General features: G+C 43.9%; 1 protein-coding gene and 1 long non-coding RNA gene across 16 annotated transcripts in view; one reads left to right on the top strand and one right to left on the bottom strand.

Moving 5' to 3' along the window:
* The first annotated feature begins 11,158 nt into the window (after nucleotides 1-11,158).
* On the top strand, nucleotides 11,159-14,587 carry LOC123586057. The gene is made up of 2 exons (XR_006706575.1): nucleotides 11,159-11,749; nucleotides 13,321-14,587. It is a non-coding gene; the product is annotated as an uncharacterized LOC123586057 (long non-coding RNA).
* Nucleotides 14,588-14,985: 398 nt separating this feature from the next.
* Nucleotides 14,986-22,463, bottom strand: part of STAU2 (staufen double-stranded RNA binding protein 2) — a 310,752-nt gene continuing 303,274 nt past the window's right edge. For 14 of the 15 annotated variants that reach the window (XM_045454902.1, XM_045454900.1, XM_045454907.1 and 11 more), the window contains 2 exons: nucleotides 17,257-17,345; nucleotides 14,986-16,118 (listed from right to left, as the gene is read on the bottom strand). In XM_045454902.1, coding sequence (XP_045310858.1) covers nucleotides 16,025-16,118; nucleotides 17,257-17,345 — 183 coding nt within the window. In that variant the 3' untranslated portion in view covers nucleotides 14,986-16,024. Of the gene's footprint in view, nucleotides 16,119-17,256; nucleotides 17,346-22,463 lie in introns of those variants that run through there. The other variant, XR_006706573.1, reaches the window with a different exon arrangement.

Here is a 22,463-nt window from a genome sequence, read left to right as displayed (position 1 = left end):
CTACCTTCACCCCAGAGCGCCTTTCTCAGTCAATTCCACACCCCCGTTCTCCAGAAACCAGCGCTGTTCTTTTTTTTTTTTTAAGTTTATTTACTTATTTACTTATTTTTGGGGGGGGGGGGAGAGAGAAAGAGAGCGGAAGTGCACACACACGAGCCGGGGAAGGGCAGAGAGAGAGAGAGAGAGCAAGAGAGAGAATCCCAAGCCAGCTCCATGCTGTCAGCGGGGACCCTGATGCGGGGGTCATGACCTGAGTGGAAACTAAGAGTAGGATGCTTAACTGACTGAGCCACGCCAGTGCCCCAAGCACCGTTCTGATAATTTTCACCATAGATGAGTTTACCTGTTCCAAAACTTCATGTAAATGAAATCATGCAGCATGGACTATTTTGTGCAAAACTTCACTCAGTTTAATGCATTTGAGATTCATCCAAATGATGAATTTTTATGATCCGTTGTACATTTATCTAATTTCCTATTAATGTGCATGTGGGCTGTTTACAGTTTTTGGTGATTACAAATAAAGCTGCCGTGAGCATTCTTGTACAGGCACTTTGGTGTTCGTTTATTTCTCTTGGGTAAATACTAAGGGTTGGAATGGCTGGGTCACAGAGAAGATGTATGTGTCACTTGGCTTTAATCGGGGTTTCATTTTGATCAAATGATATCAGCAATCATAACTAAATTTCTTCTAAGGGCCACACCTGGCTGGAGATGTCTAGAAAATGAAAGGTAAACCTTGCCTTCAAAGAGCTTGGAGTCAGATAATGGTGACAGACATGCACCTGCCACCACTTCAATGACACATGTGGGACAGGGCTATCCCCGGCTGCTCAGGAGAGAATGAATGAAGCAGCCCAGCGGTACCGTGTATTTGGACAGGCAGAGGCTGAGGCATCCAAGAGGGCTTTGTGCAGGAAGCGGGATGGGAGCTGCACCTAGACAGCAGGGTGAACAGGAAGTGGGGACAGTGGACATGTTAGACAAGAGGAGATGAGGAAAACATGGGGGCAGTTTGAGAAGAGGAAGAGAGGACAAGCGGGCCTGGCCTGGAAGTGCCTGGAGAGAAAAGAAGCATCCAATCAGGCTGCAGGATATTTGGGGCTCAGGTCATTGCCTATCAGGCTACAGAGTTTCAGGTTTTGAAAGGTTCTCCCCCTTTCCCTTCTGGGGCTCAGTGAGCTGGGTTATCAATAATTTTAGCCCCAAACAATACTCCAAAACTCCAGACACAACCGTGGAATTTTGAAGTTCCTGGGAATTTCCAGCTGCAGAAAATTGAGTATGTGATTCCAACACCGCTCTGGTGATGATGCAGTTTTACTTTTCAGTTTTTCAGTTAGGGGGGGTATGCTTCCTAAAAGCTGCACAGAGCAGGAACCCTCTGGTCCTAGGACCAAGTGGTCACTGCTATTGCTGCGTAAGTGCCCCATCTGTGACTTTGGATGAACTGCCCTCTGCCCCATGCTGCCTACAGTTCTGAAGGCGGGAAAAGCAGGGTTTTGGCCAAGGTAAGTTAAGAGAGAACACCTTCGATGTTCTCCCCTCAGCAGCTTGGCCCATGAAAAACCATGCTCCAAATGGACTGGCAGCGGCTCGAGGCTCCCAAGTGACAAGAAGGAGCCTGTCTGTGCATTCTTTTTCCGGTAAGACAAACTATCTCCTGAGAGGAACAAATGTCTCCGCTCCTTATAATCTGCGTATCTTTTCCAAACTTTGCAAGGGCACTACCCTGGACGACGCTTCAGTCTCTGACTCAGAGCCTATAAAGACACTTGGATGGCCTCAGGCAAGAGAAAAATCTGCTGACCAGTTCTCGTGGATCTTACAACATACTTGGGTTGCCAAGGCTCCAAACAGGCCTCTGTGTGGGACTCAAAGTCCCATTAAAAACATGGGCAGAAGACATGAACAGACATGACTCCAAAGAAGACATACACATGGCCAACAGACACATGAAAAGATGCTCAGCATCAATCATCAGGGAAATACAAATCAAGACCACAATGAGATACCACCTCACACCTGTTAGAATAGCTAAAATAAAAAACACAAGAAACAACAAATGCTGGAGAGGATAAAGAAAAGGGCACCCTTACACACTGTTGGTGTGAACAAAATGTAGTGCAGCCACTCTGGAAAACGGTATGAAGTTTCCTCAAAAAACTGAAAATAGAACTACTCTATGATCCAGGAATTGCACTACTGGTTATTTACCCCAGAAGTACAAAAACACTAATTCAAAGGGAGACACGCACCTTTATATTTACTGCAACGCTATTTACAATAGTCAAATTATGGAAGCAGCCCAAGTGTCTACTGACAGGTGAAGAGTTAAAGAAGATGCGGTGTATATACACAATGGAATGTTATTCAGCCACGAAAAAGAATGAAATCTTGCCATTTGCAATGGCGTGGATGGAACCAGAGAGTATTATGCTGAGTGAAAGAAGTCGACCAGAGAAAGACAAATACCATATAATTTCACTCATTTGTGGAATTTAAAAAACAAAACCAAAAAAGCAAAGGCAAAATGAGAGAGAGAGAGCAAGAGAGAGTGAGAGAGAAGCTAAGAAACAGACTCCTAACTAGAGAGAACAAACTGATGGTTGCCAGAGGGGAGGTGGGGGGGGGGGCGGGGATGGGTGAAACAGGGGAAGGGGATTAAGAGTATACTTATCATGATGAGCACTGAGTAATGTGTAGAATTGTTGAATCACTATATTGTACACCTGAAAATAATATAATACCGTATGTTAACTAATTAACTAACTAACCACTGTGGGAACGACCTCAGCTCCGTGGACCACTGGACAGCATTTCCTCTCCTTTGGCATTAGGAGACGTGGCTTGCTGAAAGAGCTCAAATAGCTCGCAGAGGCACAAATCTCAGATTTAGGCATGGTGGAGAGATTTAGGATGGTGGAGAGAACAGTTGCCTAAAGAGCCCAGGTGGCCGGGCAGCCCACAGCTGGGGGGAAGCTTGTATGGAATGTGGGAAACTTCAAGATTCCCTCTCCCCTAGTCCCGTGGCATGAGTGCTGGCAGGGCAGAGGACCAATGTCCCGGTTCGCTTGGCATTCTAAGTTTTAGCACTGGAAGTCCCATGTCCCAGGAACCTCCTGTGCCGGGCAAACCAAGAAGGTTGGTCACCCTGTAAACAGCAGTGGTCCTATGGAGCACTTTTCTCTGAATCAAGTTCGGGTTTCTACAGTGCTGCTTATCAGAATTCTCCAGAGCCATCTCCCTGCCCAACAAGGGTAGATGAGTGGAGCACAGCACCCGCTCCTCTTTCAGCCAGGCTGTCAGTGAGACTGGAGACACCAGCCCCGCCGCTCCCAGAAATGTGGCTGCTGGTCATGAAGGATGACTCAGGGCCACTGGGTTCGGCTACAAAGACGGTTTCTGGATCAGCTGCCACGGTATTTGATGGGGCAATGGATCCTCCATAGCTGTTTTCTTTGCAAATTTCAGGGGGATTTGCAAGTGAACCTGACTCTCTGACCAGGGGGTTAGAAGTCACATCACTGTCATCCTTCAGAGTGCTTGGTTCTGGGTGAGGTTAGTAGAACTTGTCCCCTTCTCCCACCTAGAAGAAAGAGGATGTAGCTTTGGAGGGTGATTTGTTGCACCCTGCAGAGTCAAAAGGAGACGCCTTGGTTATGCAGTTTTTATTTCTAGAAGTTCATTCTCTTGTCTGTCTGTTCCTCTCTACTGGATTTGAAGGATCTCAGATTCTTACTATTTTTGTCCTTCAAATATGTGAAGGCTGCTCCTTCAAAAGAGATCACAGATGCCACTACTCTGTGGTTGGGCCTCTGTACTCCTGGCCTTTTGAGCCACTGTCTTTCTGAGATGCCACAGAAGTTTGGGATGTCCTATTGTTCTATGGGTGTTGGGCCAAATTGTCTGAATCAGATTTCATAATGTAACCACATGCATGTCAGACTCAGCGTTCTAGGGAATCCCTCCTACCTCTGTCCCACCCCCTTGCCCTGATATTACAACAATGCACGATTGACAATATCATCAATTGTCCTTCAAGGATGTGTGGCTGAGCTCAGTGCTGATGGCTCTTAGACAACTGTGGGTGTCTGTCCTCTACCCCCCAGGCTAGCCAAGATACACAATGTGTTCTTCGTTACAGACTACACAGGGGGTCTGAATTACAAGGAAATAATTCAATCTATCAGGCTAGGGTGAAACTGCCAACCAAAAGAACAATTTATGAGATCATCCAAACCTGGATGTGAAATTAATTCCATACACGATAACTCACCACAGACCACCTTGTTTAATTTTATTTTTTTTTCTAGTAATAAGATCTTCCTGCTATCATTTATGTTCTTGACAATATGAAAACAATATAACCATCATGCTGGAAATTACTCTAAATCTGAAATACAGAGACTTATAACACTAGTATGAGCTTTAAGAAAATTTTGTCTGTTATAAATGAATTCATTTGAGTTGAAGAGTCTAAGCATGCTTATTAAGAATTATCACAACCCAGGGGCGCCTGGGTGGCTCAGTCGGTTGAGCGTCTTACTTTGGCTTAGGTCATGATCTCACAGTCCATGGGTTTGAGCCCCATGTGGGGCTCTGTGCTGACAGCTCAGAGCCTGGAGCCTGCTTTGGATTCTGTGTCTCCCTCTCTCTCTGCCCCTCCCCCCTCATATGTGCACGCTCTCTCTCTCTCTCTCTCTCTCTCTCTCTCAAAATAAACATTAAAAAAGCAAAGAATTATCACAACCCAGTAAGAAAAGTGAAATTTTGGCCATGGTAGTTGACTCAGAACTTTCTGAGCCATTCTTGTTTCAAGCTCAAAGGTCTGGTCCACAGAGCCACACTCTCCCGGCAAACTGGCATTGACTGGGCTCCCAGGAGACAAAAGGGAATATACTTTAGGTTTTTGCCATACTTTCCTGATCCGTCTAGCAGGGTACAGAATCCAAACCAAGTCATGGTCCCTGTCCCTGAGAAGCTTGTGACCGAGATTTTGGGGAAAAGCTAATACAGGTGAAGTAATAGTCAAGGCCATGAGATAGTGTGTCATGGCACCCTTGAGCTCAGGCTTGGTGTCAGCCAGAGGGTTTAGAGTAGGCTGCAGGGAGAAGCAGGGCTCGCAGTGGAGCAGAAGCCTGGGAGACTTGAATCCGTGGTACTGAATGAAGCCACAAGCACACAGTTATTGGGATCAAGTGTCATATCATGGAACTAAAATTAGTCCTCAGTGCAAGAAAGAATGGGAGCTTAGCAATTTGGGCCCACCTAGTGTTGGCATCTGGCCCTCTCTTGTGGAGACAAACTAGAAAAAAAAAAATGGTGTGTTCAACTGCCTGTGTAAAAATGGCCCCAATCCCAAGTGACTCTACTCACTCATTTGGAGAAGACTCCCTCTTCTCCAGTTGGATTTTCTCAGGCCCTCTGTGCCCCTGCCCCATGCCTGAGACATTCAGTCCATTGTGTGCATCTACCACAAGGAGATAGAAAGAGGCAAAAGGGAGCTCCAGTTCTGTTTTGCTACTTGTAAGGGATGGTGAAAAGGATTCTGTGTAGCAGAGATAGAGGATAATGGCTAATTTAGGGTTTGCTTTTGCTAGTTTACCCAGCAATTGGCTTCAAGTCCATGGAAACTATAAACGAAAACTGTTCCCAGTTATCTACTGCTGCATAACAAACCATCCCAAACTTAGTGACCAAAAGCAACTCTTGCATCATTTCTCATGATGCTGTTGATGGGTTGAATGGGCATAGCTGGGACAACTTCTGTTTCACATGATGGTGGCTGGGGTAGTGGTCATCTGAAGCTTTATTGGGCTGGAACATCCAAGATGGCCTGTTCACACAGCTGGTAGTTGATGTTGGCTGTCGGTTCAGAGCTCAGCTAGGGCTTGACCAAATGTGGTCTTTCTGTGTGGCTTGGGATTCTCACAGCATGGTGGCTGGGTTCCAAGAGTGAGAGTCAGAAGAGAGAGTGGCCCAAGAGGGAGGAAGCAGGAGCCTGATCCAGAAGGCTAGGCCTGGAACTGGCCCAGTGTCACTTCCACCAGATTCTATTGATTTAGCAATTACAGGGCCAGCCCAGATCCAAGAAGAGGGGAAATAACCTCTACTTCTCACTAGTGAGAAAGACATTTTATAGCCGTTTTTAATTCACCACTAACACCTAATTATATAGCCTTTCCACATAAGACAACATATCCCAGACTGTGCCCACCCACCTCCATCTTCACAACCTTGGTCCCCTCTACAGCTCTTACCAAGGAACCCCACACAAGGCCAACTACCAATGAAGATCAAACCAATGCCCTCTGCTTCCTGGCTCTTCCTTTGAAGCAGAAGCCCTATCCTCAGAAGGCAAACAAAAGCAGGCAGAGCGAAGACCACGAGCCTACCAGAACAACAGACAACTTGCTGCCAAGGTGGGGAGGAGCTTCCGACAGGGAGCACCTCTGTGGGGCAGCATCTACAGGCTGGGCACCCAATGCCCAGTGGCAGTTGCTCTATCTTCAGAGGTAGCCAGCACACTCCCTAGTGACAGGTCACTGGAGATCACACTGATCTGAATGAGACCTACTAGTTTGCAAGCTCCCATTGGTACTGCCTCCTTTTACTGCACTGGCAATGCCCAAGCAGACACCATCTCTGCATGGCGAGTGGGCGGAGATTGCTGACAACAGCATTCTTTCTTCACTAAGTATTGGATACACATTGCCAAATTGTTCTCTAGAAAAGATGTACCAATTTACTGTCCTTGTATCTAGTGTAATAGTATGCGAAGTATTCAGAAGACAATAGACTCAGGCTTTTGCTTGAGAAGCTGTCTAGCCCTTCAAAAGGAAAATGAGGCTGCCCTTCCTGCGTCCTCCTTCTCTTCCTCCCTGACCAAGTCTGTCCAAGGTCACCCGTGACCTCCTGATGCCAGATCTTAAGGGCTTTTTGCTGTCTGTTCCTGCTCCCTCACTTCCTCGCTGTGGCAACCGATACTTTTGCCCATCCCATTCTCCCCTGGCCATCCTTTTCTTGTGACTTCCATTCTTTCTCAGACTTCTGGATGAGCTTTTCTGTCTCAGCCTACTTCTACTTCCCAAGGCTTTGCCTTGACCTTTGCTCTTATTCTACAGGCTCTCTCTGGAGGATCTTGTTAATTTACATACCACTAATTACCACCCATATGCTTATTCTTCAGAAACATCTCTCCACTTAAATGTCTCTCCTGATGTTTGGTACATTTTCAGTTACCAGTTGAAGGTCTTTCTCTGGGTGTCCTGCAGGCATATGAGACTCAACAAATCTAGGACTGACTTCATTAACAACTTGCTCTTTTCCTGTATTCCCTATTTTAGTGAACATTACTGACATTTACCCAGTTTCCTAGGCCAGGGCCCTGGAGTCAGCCTGGATGAAACTCCTCCCCTTTCCCCTTCCATCCATTTGGTGATTAAAGCCTATTGAATCTACCTTCTTTATGCTTCCTGTTCTCCCTCCCTACTGCTACTGCCCTCATTCAGACCCTTATTACCTCAACTCCATGGTAAATAACTTTTATTATCCACCACCATATGAGACTTCCTGTGCCTCTTCTCCTTCTCGGGTGATATACGAAGAAAAGATATAAAAGGACCATGGTAGTGCTGGTATACTTATAACCAGATAGAACAGAAGGAATAAGCTGCTTTTCCCATACTGGCCAGGAGGGACAGGGTTATTTACAGTTTTTTTCTCCTTACCTTCCAGAAACTTAAACCAACAGAAGCCAAGCCCAGGTTTGGTCTAACATTTCAAAGTCAACTTACCAGCCTTGGTTTCCCTGACTTCTGGGGCTGTGTGTACCTTTCTAGGTCACTGGTAGACTTCTTCCGCCATCTTCTCCTGGTTCCCTGAGGAGTCTAGAGAAAGAGGTGCATGATGAGGTGTGTGGGGAATGTGTAATCCCTTTGTCAGAAATCATTCTCTGACCTGTGGGTCATTCTCACAACAAGTCCCAAGAGGCGTTAGGAGACACAGATATTTGACTTTGTAGAGAAGACATCTCAAAGGTGATCCTATTGTCGGAGTAGTCCATAGGGGCGTCCTGTAGATGCTCCTAGCCCCAGGTCTCTGAGGCTATTCAGTCTAGGGTAACATTTCTTTGTGTGCATGTTTTACAGCTGTCTTTAAGAAACCAAAATCTCATGATGCAAAACAGGGCTATGCCTTGTTCATCTTGGCCTCTTTCTCTTCTCAGCACTCATAGTGTCTGGCATGCAGGAGTTGATCAATAATTACTGATTCATTCATTGATTGGCTCTTGGTCAATAATAACTCATGTTTATTGAGTACTTTTTCTGTGCCACATATAGCTCAAAACACTTTACATGTATTGACTCATGAAATTAATCTATTTGGTCCACATAACAACACTGTCATCCTTTATAGCTGAAGAAGGTGAGGCTTGGAAAAGTTAAGGTAACTTACCTAAATATATATAAGGAGTTAGTGGAAAAGCCAAGAGTTGAGTGTAGGCAGTCTGATCCCCGAATCCTGATTCTTAAACCCAGCACTCCTTTCTTGGTAAAATGTGGCTCAAGATTATAAATCAGTAGTTAGGAAGGTTGTTGGTGGTGAGGGTAGTGGTTGTAGAGGGGATGGTAGGTAGCTCATAAAGCCTCATCTATCTCAGGGATTCACCACAGAAAAAGAAAACATACAAAATGGATTCCCACATCACCTTAGTTATAGGTTGGCCAGCCCAGATCACCAGACCAAAGCGAGCAGGAATCCAAGGTAGACATTCTTTATAATATTGAAATCTGGGTTGTTAGCCTGAATTTCCTCACGATGCTTCCTATAAGCATTGTGGGAGCAGCAGAAGCTGAAATCAGTTCCTAATGAAGTGTGTCTGTATCTGTTTTCTTGCATTTTTCTCTCAGTATCTTGTTGCCATCTCATCTTCCCAATTGGACTGGAAGCTCTTTGAAGGTAGAGAACTTTTAAGCTTCAGTTGGTTCCCCACAAGACTAACTCCATATCTGCTAATGATTAATAGGTTGGAATTTGGTTAAGGTTAGAAACCAGAAGGCAAGATACGTTTAGTCAGACCTGTTCAGGCTAGTGGTCTCTTCTAAGACAGAGGCAGTGGCTGTCATGTACCTGAGCCCTCAAACAACTGTTGCACATTATGTTGTGATGACTGTGGAAGTGACTCTGGTTCCAAGCAAAAACAGAGGTTCTGACCTTTTCTAATACCAGGGATAACCAATGAGCCAAATTCTCCTTGGAGTTCATAGGCCTGGGCTTTTCCTGTAGCTCAGTAATCATCTTGAGTTGGTGAGAGATCTAGTTCCTTCCTCTTCATTCAGAGGATGAGGAAGGACCAGTGACTAAACACCTTTCTGGAAAATTACTACTCATGTAGAAGATTTAGGGGCAGGTTCAAGGGGAAACAGGAGATTTTGACTGCTCATTCCTCAGGCAAAGGGGCAGGCATTTAAAGACTTACCTGCAGGGAAAAGAGTCTGTTTTGGTCACAAATGTCTTCTCCAGAACTTCCCATTTCCTTATTCTTTTCCAATGCAGCGTGGCTTTCTCACCTACTTCACTCTTGAATTCAAATTTCTGACCCGATTTTCTGCCTCCTTCCACTCACTTAACTAACCAAATCTCTCTTCTTTGGGCTCCCTTGAAAATTTATGAGTAAAGTTTAAAAGAAAATCAGACCAAGATTGTTTCCATCTCTACCCACCTCCGTTGTAAAAATCAGAAATTCCTTTACAGTTAAAATCCTCTCAGGATAACAAAAACTGGGAAATGGCCTCTGGTCTTCTGGTTTTATAGAAATCCCTGAGGACGGTTGACCAATCTACTGCCGAAATTTCTTGTTATGTGTGCTGAAGGAAAGGAGGCTTTTAAAAATATACTAATTGGGATCCCTGGAAACTTTTTACTTTTTCTCCTAGGTAGTTTTATGACTCATTCAGGATAGCTTTGTGGTTCATCAGACCCTTGAAACTGAAGACACGAAAGGATTAAACAAAACCAAACAAAACAGCACAACCTTCACAAACCTGAGACCAATCTATGACATTTGGGAGACTGTTAGTTACTTAAGCTTCATTGTTTACATTGAAAGTCAGAACTAGCACATGATTATAACGAGCCTTGCCCCCTGGGAAGTAGTCAAGGCAGATATCTTAGTTTGTCTCACTAAACACTGATTCTTCTCCGATGACCACCTTACCCTGCTCCATAAGGGTAAAGAAGGGCAGCCATATTTGTACATTGTGGGCCAGAGGTGAACACCTGGTTCAAGGTGGTGCAGTCATGGGTTCCTTCCTATGATTTGAGGAATGAAATCAAAAGAGAGATTCATTGTTTCCTCAGATGGCTGTAACTCGGGTTCTATTGATAGCCATGTTCTCTGATATGTGTACTTGAGAAGCAGGAGCTAATGTGAGGAGAGATGATTCAGACATTCAGAGAGAGGAGGGGAATTGAGAGACAGGGAGAAAGAGCACTTCCTGGTTTCCCCACAGTTTCTACTTCCTGGCTCCAGTTTGTGTCTGCATTTCTGCCCTTAGGTTCTGTGAAACACCCCTGTACCTTTAAAACAAGTTTCCCATTGCTGGTTTGAGTAGGTTTCTATAACGTACAAGCAACAGATTGATTCAAATCATTCAAATTGATTGAGTGGTATTTTGCTTACAGACGTTTGATAAAAAATCCACACATTAGACACCAAATTTGAATATAAGCATACCACTAGTAATAGAGGTATGAATAGTAATATAAATTTAGAGCTGTAATGTCTTAGGGGACATCATTTTATAGATGTGGAAACTGAGGCTCAGGAAGTCTAAATCCCTTGCCAGGGTCATATCTGTGGCTGAACCAGATCTCTAGATGCTTGACTCCTAGGCCACAGCTCTTTCTGTAATACCCACTGACTCTGATTGAAAGATTGTATTTATTTTCACAACTTGTGCACTTTAAAAAATTGTCCAGAGGCACCCGTGTGGCTCAGTTGGTTAAGCATCCGACCCATCGATTTGGCTCTGGTCATGATCTTGCGGCTTTGTGGGTTTGAGCCCCACATCGGACTCTGCACTGGCAGTGTGGAGACTGCTTGGGATTCTCTCTCTCCCCCTCTCTCTCCCCCTCCCCCACTTGTGCTGTCTCTGTCTCTCCCAAAATAAAGAAATAAACTTAAAAAAAAATAGGCCACAGACTCTTGCATATTCTCACCCCTATTGCTTTGGATGAAAAGCTGAAACTTGGAGACGTTAAGTGACTTCAACGAGACCACACATTAACAGAAGTGGAACTAGAAGTTTCCTCCCAGGCAGGAGAGTCCATCTAATAGGCCAGACTTCTCTGTCCATGCATCCAGGGTACTGCTGATCCAGTTAGACTGGCAAATCCATCATGGCAGGGTTTTTAGGGTCATTCCTCTATTCAATAAATATTTACATATTAAAGTGGGCAGTCCTACCAGGCCAGGAGACACGATGAGGAGTCAATTCAGGTGGTCTGCCTCCTAAGTGCAGGGGGACTTAAAAAGCTTCTTCATCTGTGTATGCATATTTGAGGCTGGGGGTGGGGCTGAGGGTGGGGCTGTCAGTGGCCATGGGAGGTGGAGTGAGATAAGATACGCTACTAGAGTGAAAGCAGATGATAGCTTTTTGACAGTGTCACCTGAATACAGCACGCTGCCCAAAGCATGTGAGATGAGCACAGGAAGGAGTGAGTGACCGTCGGGGACAAGCAGGTGAGCAACTAGCTCCAGTGTGATGGTTGTGAGAACAAAATGCTCCCCGCTCTGTGCTCATTTCCTTGTCAGTCTTTCCCTCCAGCTAGAATGTGGGTCCTTTAGCGGGAAGTAGTTTCATTTGTTTATTTATTTTCTGCATTCCCAGCATACATCAGAGCACGCTGGGACTCCAAAGGAGCTTTTAGTTATGTTAAGAGGTTAGAGCACAGAGGAGAGCTTCCTCGGCGAGATGATTTTTACCTGAGTCTTGGCAAAGGTGATATTGAACTCAGGTGCTGTCTGCCAGAAACAGACAGTGGGTTTGACCGAATCTAGGAAAGTCTTTGCTTTGAACCATATGTTACAAGGTCCCTCCTCATAAGACACGTATCTGTGATTATGGAAATGCAGGAACGTATCTGGGAGTGGGGATTGGAATTAAATCTGCTAGCTTAGGGAAGGGATATAAAGGCAGAAATGGGAAGAGGGGGGGCAGGATAGTGGGTCTCCATGGGTCCAAAGTCCTCTGAAATGAGGGGTTTTGTGGACTCACCACGCTTTGGATTAAGAAATGCCACAGTCGGGGCACCTGGGTGGCTCAGTCTGTTAAGCATCAGAATCTTGATTTTGGCTCAGGTCACGATCTCATGGTTCAGTAGATGGAGCCCCGCATCAGTCTCTGCGCTGGCGGCACGGGGCCTACTTGGGATTCTCTCTCTCCCTCTCTCTCTCTCTGCTCCTCCCTGGCTCATGCTCTCTCTCTCTCAAAATAAATAAACATTAAAAAAATAAAAATATTAAAAAAGGGAAAGAAATGCCACAGTCCCTCTGGGGCTGAAGGTACTATAATATTATCAATGGGAATGCCATATATTATCACGAGTGACTAGCTCTGTGTCATGTTAAGCAGTGAGATTTAAAATTTCTTTCTTTAACAGGCTTATCTATCCCTTTGGTACCTTATTCATTTATCCATTTTTGCATGCATTCAATGTATCATTTATACATTTATACATTTATCGTACCTGTATCACAGTGGGGTAAGTTAGGGGAAACTCGAAGACAAATTCATATATGATTTTGCCACTAATGACTTCTTAGCTCTGTGTGCAAAACTGTTAGGTTTTCTTCCTTTCTTTTTCTTTCTTTCTTTCTTTCTTTCTTTCTTTCTTTCTTTCTTAAATTTTTTAAATGTTTATTTTTTTTTGAGAGAGAGAGAGCATGCACAAGTGGGGGAAGGACAGAGAGAGGGGAACAGAATATCCGAAGCAGGTTCCACACTGACACCAGAGAGCCCGACTTGGGCACAAACCCATCAACTGTGGGATCATGACCTGATCCAAAGTCGAGTCACCCAGACGCCCAAAACTGGTAGGTTTTCTATCATCCTTGGCCACAATGATGACAAGTAGCCTTTGGACATTAAAAGGTACAGAACATACCAGGTAGCTGCAGTGATAACTCACCTGCAGTGGGAATAAACACCAACCAATTGGTCTGGACCACATCTGCAAGGTCACTAGGAGTTCTGAAAACTTCTGTATAATACATTAAGTTTTTCATTCATCTATTTTTATTTTGTGGTGCAGGAATTTGGTTGAAGCCATCAACAGCAACAACAGAACTCACTGCAGAGAATGTCTGCTGGGGAGAAGAATGCCAGAAGAACCCAGATACATCACCCCAGGAAGGGAAGGAATAATACCCTTGTCACAGCCTGATTGGTGGTGTCTCACCATCGACCTTTGGCAAGTTGTGCTGGAAAGGGATGGTCAGAGTTCCAAAGTGCAATATTATATTTCCAATTAAAATGTAGAAACAAACCTTTTTCATAAAGCACATTGGCCTCCGCGCTGGGAAGTGACTACAAAGCCTATCGCTGATTGAGAAAAGCTGAAAGCAGACACTGTAATTGATAAAGGAGATAAGTCAATCTGTGTCCTTTAAAGAATAATGAGTTCCATTTTTCATCAAAAAGATCTCCTTCTGCCGAAGAAACATTCTTTCAATAAATCTACTTAATGGCTTCCCCTCCAATGATCTATAACACTGCGCTTTGGAAGGAGCTCGGAGCATCCTAGCGGGTTCCTGCAGGCGGCTGCAGGCCACCCAACATTTGCATTGCTAATCTAACCCAAAGAAAACCCAAAGGGTTCCCCCCAGGCAGGGCTGTGGTTCTGGGCCAAACATCTGGAGGCTTTCCTGGGCTCTTCAGGCAGGTAGGTGGGATGGAATTTTGAAATAAATATCCCCCCACTAAACTTGAGGTCCTCTGCGAAAGTACCTCTCCTGCGCCCACCACCACGGCTCTGCTGTGTCAGGGATACCTCAGCCATGAGGATGGCTCATGTCAGAGAGCTCAAGAGTTAAATGTTTCAGATATTTGGGTTGTGAGAACTGATTAGCTCGTTTGTTCCCTGGGCTCATCACTCCCCTACAGCCCTGACGGCCTTGGTGTTGTTCTGACCGTGGGCTGCAGGAGGTAGCCCGTGTTTATTGTGTTTGGTAAACTGAAGATCCACTTTAAAGCCCCTGCCCGAAGTGGTGCTGCGTACGGGCCTGTTCCCCACCCGGCTGAGGGCCTAAGCCTCAGGTGGTAAAAGGCAGAGCAGAAGAAACAGCTTGTCCCCTTCGAAGGCAAGGATTCAGGGCTCTCCGCACCCTGGCGCGAGGCAGCAGGACGTATCGTTCAGCTTGGCTTACCTTGTGAACCCCAACTTTACAAATGCGCCGATCTCCACCGGGACCCAGCTTTATGTAACGAAACCTATTTCCTCCGAGGGCACCGGCCCTCCCAACACTGGCGGACTTCCCCACATGGGAATCATTAAAAACAACCTTCGAGTTATTTCCTTATGTTGCTGTTTGTTTATCCTCCAGTCGCGTGTGAGTCAGCCAGATCATGATTTGTGGTGGTTTTGCTTATGAAATCTTACATAATCATATTCCTATTGTCACGTTGGGTCGAGCAGTTAGGCCATATAGTGTTTTCTCATTGCACAACGTCTGTGAATCAATAAGGAGAAAGGCTGAACAATGAGATGACGCTGGCTGGTCAGGAACCCGGCTCCTCGTCACCCAGGAGGCCGCTCTGCAGTTTCACAGATACAGCTGGTGGCGCAGGAGCCGGGACACCCTCTAAAGCCACCGTGGCGCAGGATGACTGGGCTGGGTGGCGGCCTTTGGGATGGGTCTCACCGAGGTGATGTTTAAGAGATGAGAGCCAGGGAACGAAAGAACAACAATGACAACACTTCACACAGAAACCGACCAATTTTTTTACTGCATTCGGTGCACGCTGGATTCCAACATGCTGGTCCAGAGCGTGGCTGGCTACAAGCTGGCAAGACTCTTACGGCTCCTCCGACAGGCTTTCCCTTCCCCGCCATGTACATTATTTATTTTGATCCTACTCACTGTCCCAAGTCCAGAGGCAGTTATTAAAAACGCTCTTGATGCAAACAGTGAGTGGCTATGACACACGGATGAGGGTGGGTGCGACTTCCACACTGGAACGTGGAATCTGGAGAAATGGTCAGTGGAGGCAAGACGCCTCCTTAGTGGCTAATAGTATTATGGAGCTCAAAACCCACAACTGTTTTTTTTTCTGGTTTTTGTTTTTTAATTCCTGGAGTATATTGAAACTAGTTGTTCCTAACACGATTTCATATGGTAAATAAAATATCTGACCTGATTTAAACCTTGTTTGTTTGCATACATCTTTGAGGTGTGCACCTCAAAGTCATTCGTATTGATACAGGATGAAGATTATAAATATCCGCATAAAAAGAGAAACGGTGTGACTCTATATGAAGACAACGACCATCACATTCCACAGCACATCATTGGTTAATCTTTGAATCGTCAAGCATTATTTAAAACGAGAGAGAGAGAGAGAGAGAGAGAATATAACTGAACACAAGCTCCACGACAAAACAATCATAACAACGGAACCAAACCCAATTTCTCTATTAATCATTTAAAATTTTTACCTCTGTTTCTAACACTTTTCATTAATTGTTATTTCAAGCTCCAGTAGCAGGATCAGATTTCTCCTGCCTCCGGGCAAGTGAGTTATGATCTGATCTCAAGTTCCGAGGGAAATGCTCAAAGTTTTATTTTTCCCCAGTTGAATAAACAGTACTATGTATATTATCTCTTGTGTTAGAATAGTGTTGTCTTCACATAAGACTCAAATAATGGTATTAGTCATTCATTTCCTTGAACACAGACACCCTCATGCGTGCTGACAGGTTTATAAGGATGTGGTGGCAGCCGTGGTTCTGGGAGCTGCTAGATGACCGACTTTGATTTCTTGCAGTCCTGAGCGATGGAGCCCGGGTGTGTCTGGTTATTGTCCGCTTTCTCTCCCAGATGCTGGGCTTGTCTGGAAGATTAATACATTAACAAGAGCTGAAGGTCCAGGGTTGCACGTCTTCAGACATGTTTATTAGCAGATGGCACACAGGATTCAAAGGTCACCACAAAAGTGACATTTTAAAGTGAAACAACAATATTTATGTTCAGATAGTCTACTGATGAGATCATGTGGAAATGGTTTTGATTAAATTAGCTTATAAATGGTTGCCAATCTATAGACAACAGAAAATACCGCGTCTGTTTACCAAATGCTTTCTTCTCACGCTCTCACCTCTTACATATTAATGACCAAATGCTGTTTTGGGGCTATGCTTATTTAACCGGAGGATCAATGTATCTGTTTTTCACTTCCTGGGTTATCGGTTTGTTTTCATTCTAAAAAATGTTATCTCCTATGGGCGTTTTGAAATCTCACCTGCGATTTTTAGGGCTTGGAAAGAATTCAGATTCCTCTATGTAAATGCAATTGCTTTCAATTTCTTTAGTATAAATTGGGCCTCTGGAGAGACCTAAAATTCAGTCGCTCAGGTGAGACCTGACATTCGATATCATAAAAAAAAAAACTATGCACTCGATTTCAGAAATTCTTGCTACAGCTACATTCTTGCCTTTGCAGTCCTCGGGAGCCACACTTTTGTGGCAGCGGGTGCTTGTGTTTCTAGAACAACGTGGAAAACAAATGCGGTCAAGGGGAGGGGATACCTCTTCTGGACTTCTTTTTCTTTTCTCTCTCTTGTGCCCACAACTTAGCAGGAGTGTGAGCGCAAGTTTTTATATCAGAAAAGGTTTAGACAGAAGAAACCTCAACAGTATGAAGTAAAAACAGTATTTTAAAAGGTGTGCAAGTCCCTATAGTCAATAAAACTCACATAAATATTTCCAACAAAGGCATTGAAATGGAGAAAAAAATGATCAATTAGTAGATTAAAACTTTCACATATGTACTAGAGGAAATGAAAATGACCATATATATATATCGTTTCTCATTTATTTACATTTAACTGTAATATGAATAATTTTGTAAGATACAGATATTATTGTCTTGAGGGTTTTTTTTTTTTTACCTTATTGTTACCTATATCTTATTTTTTTTTTGCACAATTGCAAAATTAGAAATGTAAGAATATAGCAGAAGATTTACTCACTTTTCAAGAGAACCTTTTTCAATATTCATTGCCCCTTCCATTGGGTCCAGTCCTTGCTCAGAAAATTGTTTCAAGGCACTTAAAGCTGCCTAAAAGTGAAAACAAACACACAAACAAGGAGATCCATTCATTGACTTTAATATTAATAAACAGGTAATTGTAAAAGAAGGCTGAGATGTATAGTAAAGACTATCATTTTCACTGGTCTAAATAAATGCTTTTTTTGCATCATTTAGCAAAATTACATTTGAAAGGCTGTATTATCACGAAGCAATTGTATGCTACGAGGGCCTTATTTCTGTGGCGAAGTGGGAGGAGGTGGGGAGGAGAATCTCCAAAGTTTCATGCCTTAGCCCCCATCCATAATTTTGTAAAATCACAAAGTTTTTATCTGCAAATGTAGAAGCACCTAGTATAAGCCTATTATAGTTTGACATATAAATATATATATATACACACATAAATATAAATACATATATAAATATAATGTATTATATTTTGACTATAATAACATTTTCTCCTCACATTACTGAAACTACACATTCCCTTCCTTCAGACAATGCAACATCAGATTTTCCCAAGTTAGGTACTCTTTCCAAAGTTAGCATAAAGGTATTGTTCCATTTTATAGCTATCCGCAACCAAGTCACAGGATGTGAGCAGAGAAATGGGCCCAAGACACTCATGCATACAAAGGGGATGGTACGATGGTATTCTGTGAGGACAGAGAAAACGTGCACTCTTTGGGGCCCTGGGGAGGCAGGCCTGGCCACAGCAGAGCCTCCCGAGGTGTTGATATGCCCGTCTTGCGTGGGATGCTGAAGGGTGTTGACAGGCTGGCTGAGCCTCGCTGGATAGCTGGGAGGCACCAAAAATGCGATGCTGATAAGATCTACATAACTTGTTGACACTCTTGTGCACGTTCCAAATTGTTATTTCTTTGAATAAGAATTTGGTTCTCCTTCCCCTCCCCCATTCCCCACCCCCTTAAAGCTCCATTAGAAGGGCTTTGTTGAGTCTGAGATAGGTGTGAGCGGCCAGGGTTGTTTGAATCCTGGAGATCCCACTGGGTCACACTTTGGTCATCTGTATCCTCTCAACTACCTTTGAAAAAGGGCTAACTCTTGCAGTTTCCCAAACTTTTATCTGCCAAAGGCCCCTTTTGGGTAGCTGACTGTGTGATCCCTTGCAAATTTCATTATTTGTAACATTTTTTGGTTTTCATTTTTAAATTAATAGACTTAATTTTTTTAAGAGTAGTTTTAGGTTTCCAGGAAAATTGAGCAGGGATGTCGGTGTCCCCCCTCCCCACCCCCCAACTCCTGGTCTTGGCCCATGCTCGTACTATGTATACAGCAGCTGGCACAGGCTGACATGGCAGGTAAGCAGTACTTTCAGTTGGGTAGAAGCAGTGTGGCTATTTCATTGGGGTACTATTGCTGGTTGAATTGTGTCCCCCCCACTACTCCCCAAATCTATATGTTGAAGTCCTAATCCCCAATACCTCAGATGTGGCCGTATTTGAAAACAGGGACATTGCAGATCTAAGTAAGATGAAGTCCTACTGGAATAGAATGGGCCCAGATCCAATATGTCTAATGTCCTTATAATAAGGGGAACTTAGGATGTAGACACACACACACACACACACACACACACACACACACACACACACGGGGAGAACAGCCTGTGGAGAGGAAGGCAGAGATTGAAGTGATAGAACAGAAGCCAAGGGACGTCACCGATTGCCAGCAAACTGCCAGATGCTATGGAGAGGCCTTGGAACAGATTCTCCCTCACACCCTCAGAGGGAACCAAAACTGCCAGCACCTTGACTCTGGACTCCCAGCCTCCAGAACTGTGACAAGATATATTTCTGTTGATTAAACCACTCAGTTTGTGGTATTTTGCTATGAGAACTCTAACAAACTAAAATAGGTCCATCATAATTCTTCCTTAAGGACAGTAGAACCTCCTTTTCCTTTCTGTGATGTTTCTTTTTATTATATCTTTATTATAAAAATAATTTTCATTATAGGAAAATCATAAGAGGTACAAGCAAAAACAGTGTGAAAATATTCACAGACCCATCCACCATTTACTACTTGGTCTAATGTCTTTCCCTTACTTTTCTATCCCTTCCCCATATGTACAAACTTTCACCTGGATCATATCTTCACACCATTTTATAACCTGCTCTTTTCATTGAATGTGAGCAGTTTTCCATATCAATAAAAACACTTCAGTAGCATTATTTTGCATGACTGCTCAGTATATTGACTTTAGAGGTCCTTCTATATTCAGCCAATCCCTACTGTTGGACATTTAGGACACTCCCAAATTTAAGTGATTATTAACACTGCATCCAGATTTCAAATAGTTAAATTTTTGCATACCATCTCAATAACTTCCTTATGATAGATTCCTAGAAATTGAATTTCTGGGCCAAAAAGCATGAATATTTTTAGATCTGACATGGGCTTTTTCACCTCCCTCAGAGAGGTTGTGACCACAGTAGTAATGTGAGGAGCTGATGTTTCTTTAGGTGCTTTTGGAATTAATCTCTCAGAACCACTTTGTGGGTCATTAGAGCCAACCAGTTTTGTCATTTTATGGCCCCACCTTAGTTTTCATTTCTCCATCCTGACCATTTACCTTATTCACTAGATCTGGCTTTGAGTGAAGTTTGGTTGCTTTCAAAAATTAAATTGAGCCTCAAAAGACCCAGATTTGGACAATTCCCCTCCCCCAAAAGAAACCTGCAGAGTGGTTTGGCTCTCATTTAAAATCACTTGGGTAATCTCGAAGGTCCTTCTAAGTCCTGCAATGCTGGGTTGTACTGGACAGCCTTCCCAGGTGACTAGTCTGGGAAAAGTCCTGTGGGTGTGCACATTCTCATGGGCTTGTTACGTGAACCTGAGCTCTGGAGTCCTGCCTTACATATGCATGTACTGGGTGAGGCATGAGGCCCACTCACTGCAAAGCTCTAAAGAGCAGTCCATGCCTGATCTTTCCAGATAGCCCAACTACATTGGTGGGGCGGAGTGGGGGGGAGCACTAACGAACTTACAGGTCTTTGTATATTCAACAATTTTGAACAAATGAACACCTATTCTTTTTTTTTAATAATTTTTTTTAAATGTCTATTTTTGAGAGAGGGAGAGAGAGGGTGCATGGGCATACGAGCGGGGAGGGGCAGAGGGAGAGGGTGAGAGAAAATCTGAAGGGGCTTCCGCACTGTCAGTGCAGAGCCCAATGCAGGGCTCAATCTCACAAACTGCAAGATCATGACCTGAGCCAAAATCACGAGCCAGGCGCTTAAGTGACTGAGCCACTCAGGAGCACCTTTTTTAAAATAAAAAAAAAAGTTAAATAACTATTCTCTTTTCTGATCCATTAGTATGTGGATTATTGTCAGGAATGCCAATTTTTATCACTTGCTTCCCACATGAACTATTGTGGAAGGCTCTTTAGTGCCTGTAAATTTAAATTAGCAATGTCATATTGCTGAATGAGACACATGAGAACCCCAGGGCTCCCTGGTCCCAAAATGACAACCAAAAATGACTTTTAAAATTTTAAAAAACAACTTTAAAAAGTCATTTATAGGCTAATTGTAGCCCATTTTACTAGTTGTTGTTGGAATACTTGTTGCCTGAATACCAAGAACCAAATGTCTTGCTACACCAAGTCCAGGACCCCGTGACACCTGCTCTCTTCTATCCAACATATGAGATGCAGGCCAGGTCTCAGAGAGCAGGTTCAGTGTTTTGGCTCTTGCAAAATCTCCTGGATGATTTTACCAACATGTCGGGCAGGTCTCTGTGCACTTTCAAAATGCCTGTCGTCACGCAAAGAATGTCCTGCAGGCTGAAGGGCGGGGTGCTCTTTCACTCAATGCCATGAACGGATTTTCAGAATTCTTGTGTGGCTGCTTCCCTCCAAAGGTATGCTTAAAGGCTTCCAAACAATATTCCCTTATTTATCTGATGAGATAATTTCAACCCACATCTTATTGATAATCCTGAATACAATTGCTTATAAATAGGAGAGGACTTCTTGCTAATTTATAAAAGACAATGAAGACGATTTATCTTCTCTGTAAATAGTAATAGCTACCATTTGATGAGCATCACCCTGCCATAGTCATGAAACCAGGCCATTTACCTGAGTGGCCTCAGGTGTTCCCACAGCCCTGCAGGTAGGTCCTACCCATGAGGAATTCAGTAACCTATTCAAAGGTCACACAGCTAGTAAGTGGCAGAGCATGGATTTGAACCCAGTGCACATTCTTGACCAGATCACTTTATTTCCTTCACACCTAAGCCAATTTCAGCATGACTTTTTTCAATATTATCATTTCCAGATCACTCTTATTCCCTCCTCCATACTCATTCTATTAATTATTCCCCCACAATAATTACTGGAGGTAAGCTCATACAATTATCTCCATTTTCTAGACAAGGGATTTATTATCTTGTGGGTTGACTTCTGAGGCTCTGTTCAGTGCTTCTGTAACAAGTGTAGATTGGGCTAAAATTGAATTGCTATGGTACCTATTTTGTCACTTGAATTACCCAACGGCTCCCAAACAAGGTGATTCAATTCTCCATTTCTCAACATTCTAAGGGTACCAAGTCTTGCTCATTTATTCATCTCCCCTCTGTTGTTCTGAGAAGAGTTCATTCCTCACCCGCCAGGGGTTGCTGGCCAGAGGGAAAATCAAGCTGCACAGTTTGCCTGGGACTGTGGCATGCAGGATGCTGCAGCAAGGGGAGGGGCTGGGATGCTGGGATTGGGAAGATGAACGGACAGGGAAAGGATGGAGGGCTTGGCTGTGATTTATAGAGAGTGATAAGCTAAGTACTTTTAGGAAAGCAGAGATGGGCAGGGGCTGCCCACCAGGTGCATCCGCCCACAGGTATGAATGGAACACCGGCCCTGGCTGCCTCATCTCTCACTTGTCATGAGCTCAGCTGGGGAGCTGCCACCCTACCCCCAGTTCATCAGCCACCACTTTCCCAGAAAGGATACTTTGCAGATTAAAAAATTCCATCTGTGAGATGGGTGTGCTTCACTTTCCACAGCAAAGTGGCTACAAAAATAGGATAATGCAGCAATGTCCAAAATAGCCACAATTACATTTAGCAAGACTCAATCATCAGTCATTTCAAAGAACAATGTATAATGGAATGGCTTTGTCAACA

The sequence above is a fragment of the Leopardus geoffroyi genome, chromosome C3, assembly GCF_018350155.1.
Source record: "Leopardus geoffroyi isolate Oge1 chromosome C3, O.geoffroyi_Oge1_pat1.0, whole genome shotgun sequence".
Classification (NCBI taxonomy): domain Eukaryota; kingdom Metazoa; phylum Chordata; class Mammalia; order Carnivora; family Felidae; genus Leopardus; species Leopardus geoffroyi.
The sequence above is the reverse complement of the archived record's forward strand: the minus strand, read 5'-3'. Positions and strand labels throughout refer to the sequence as shown.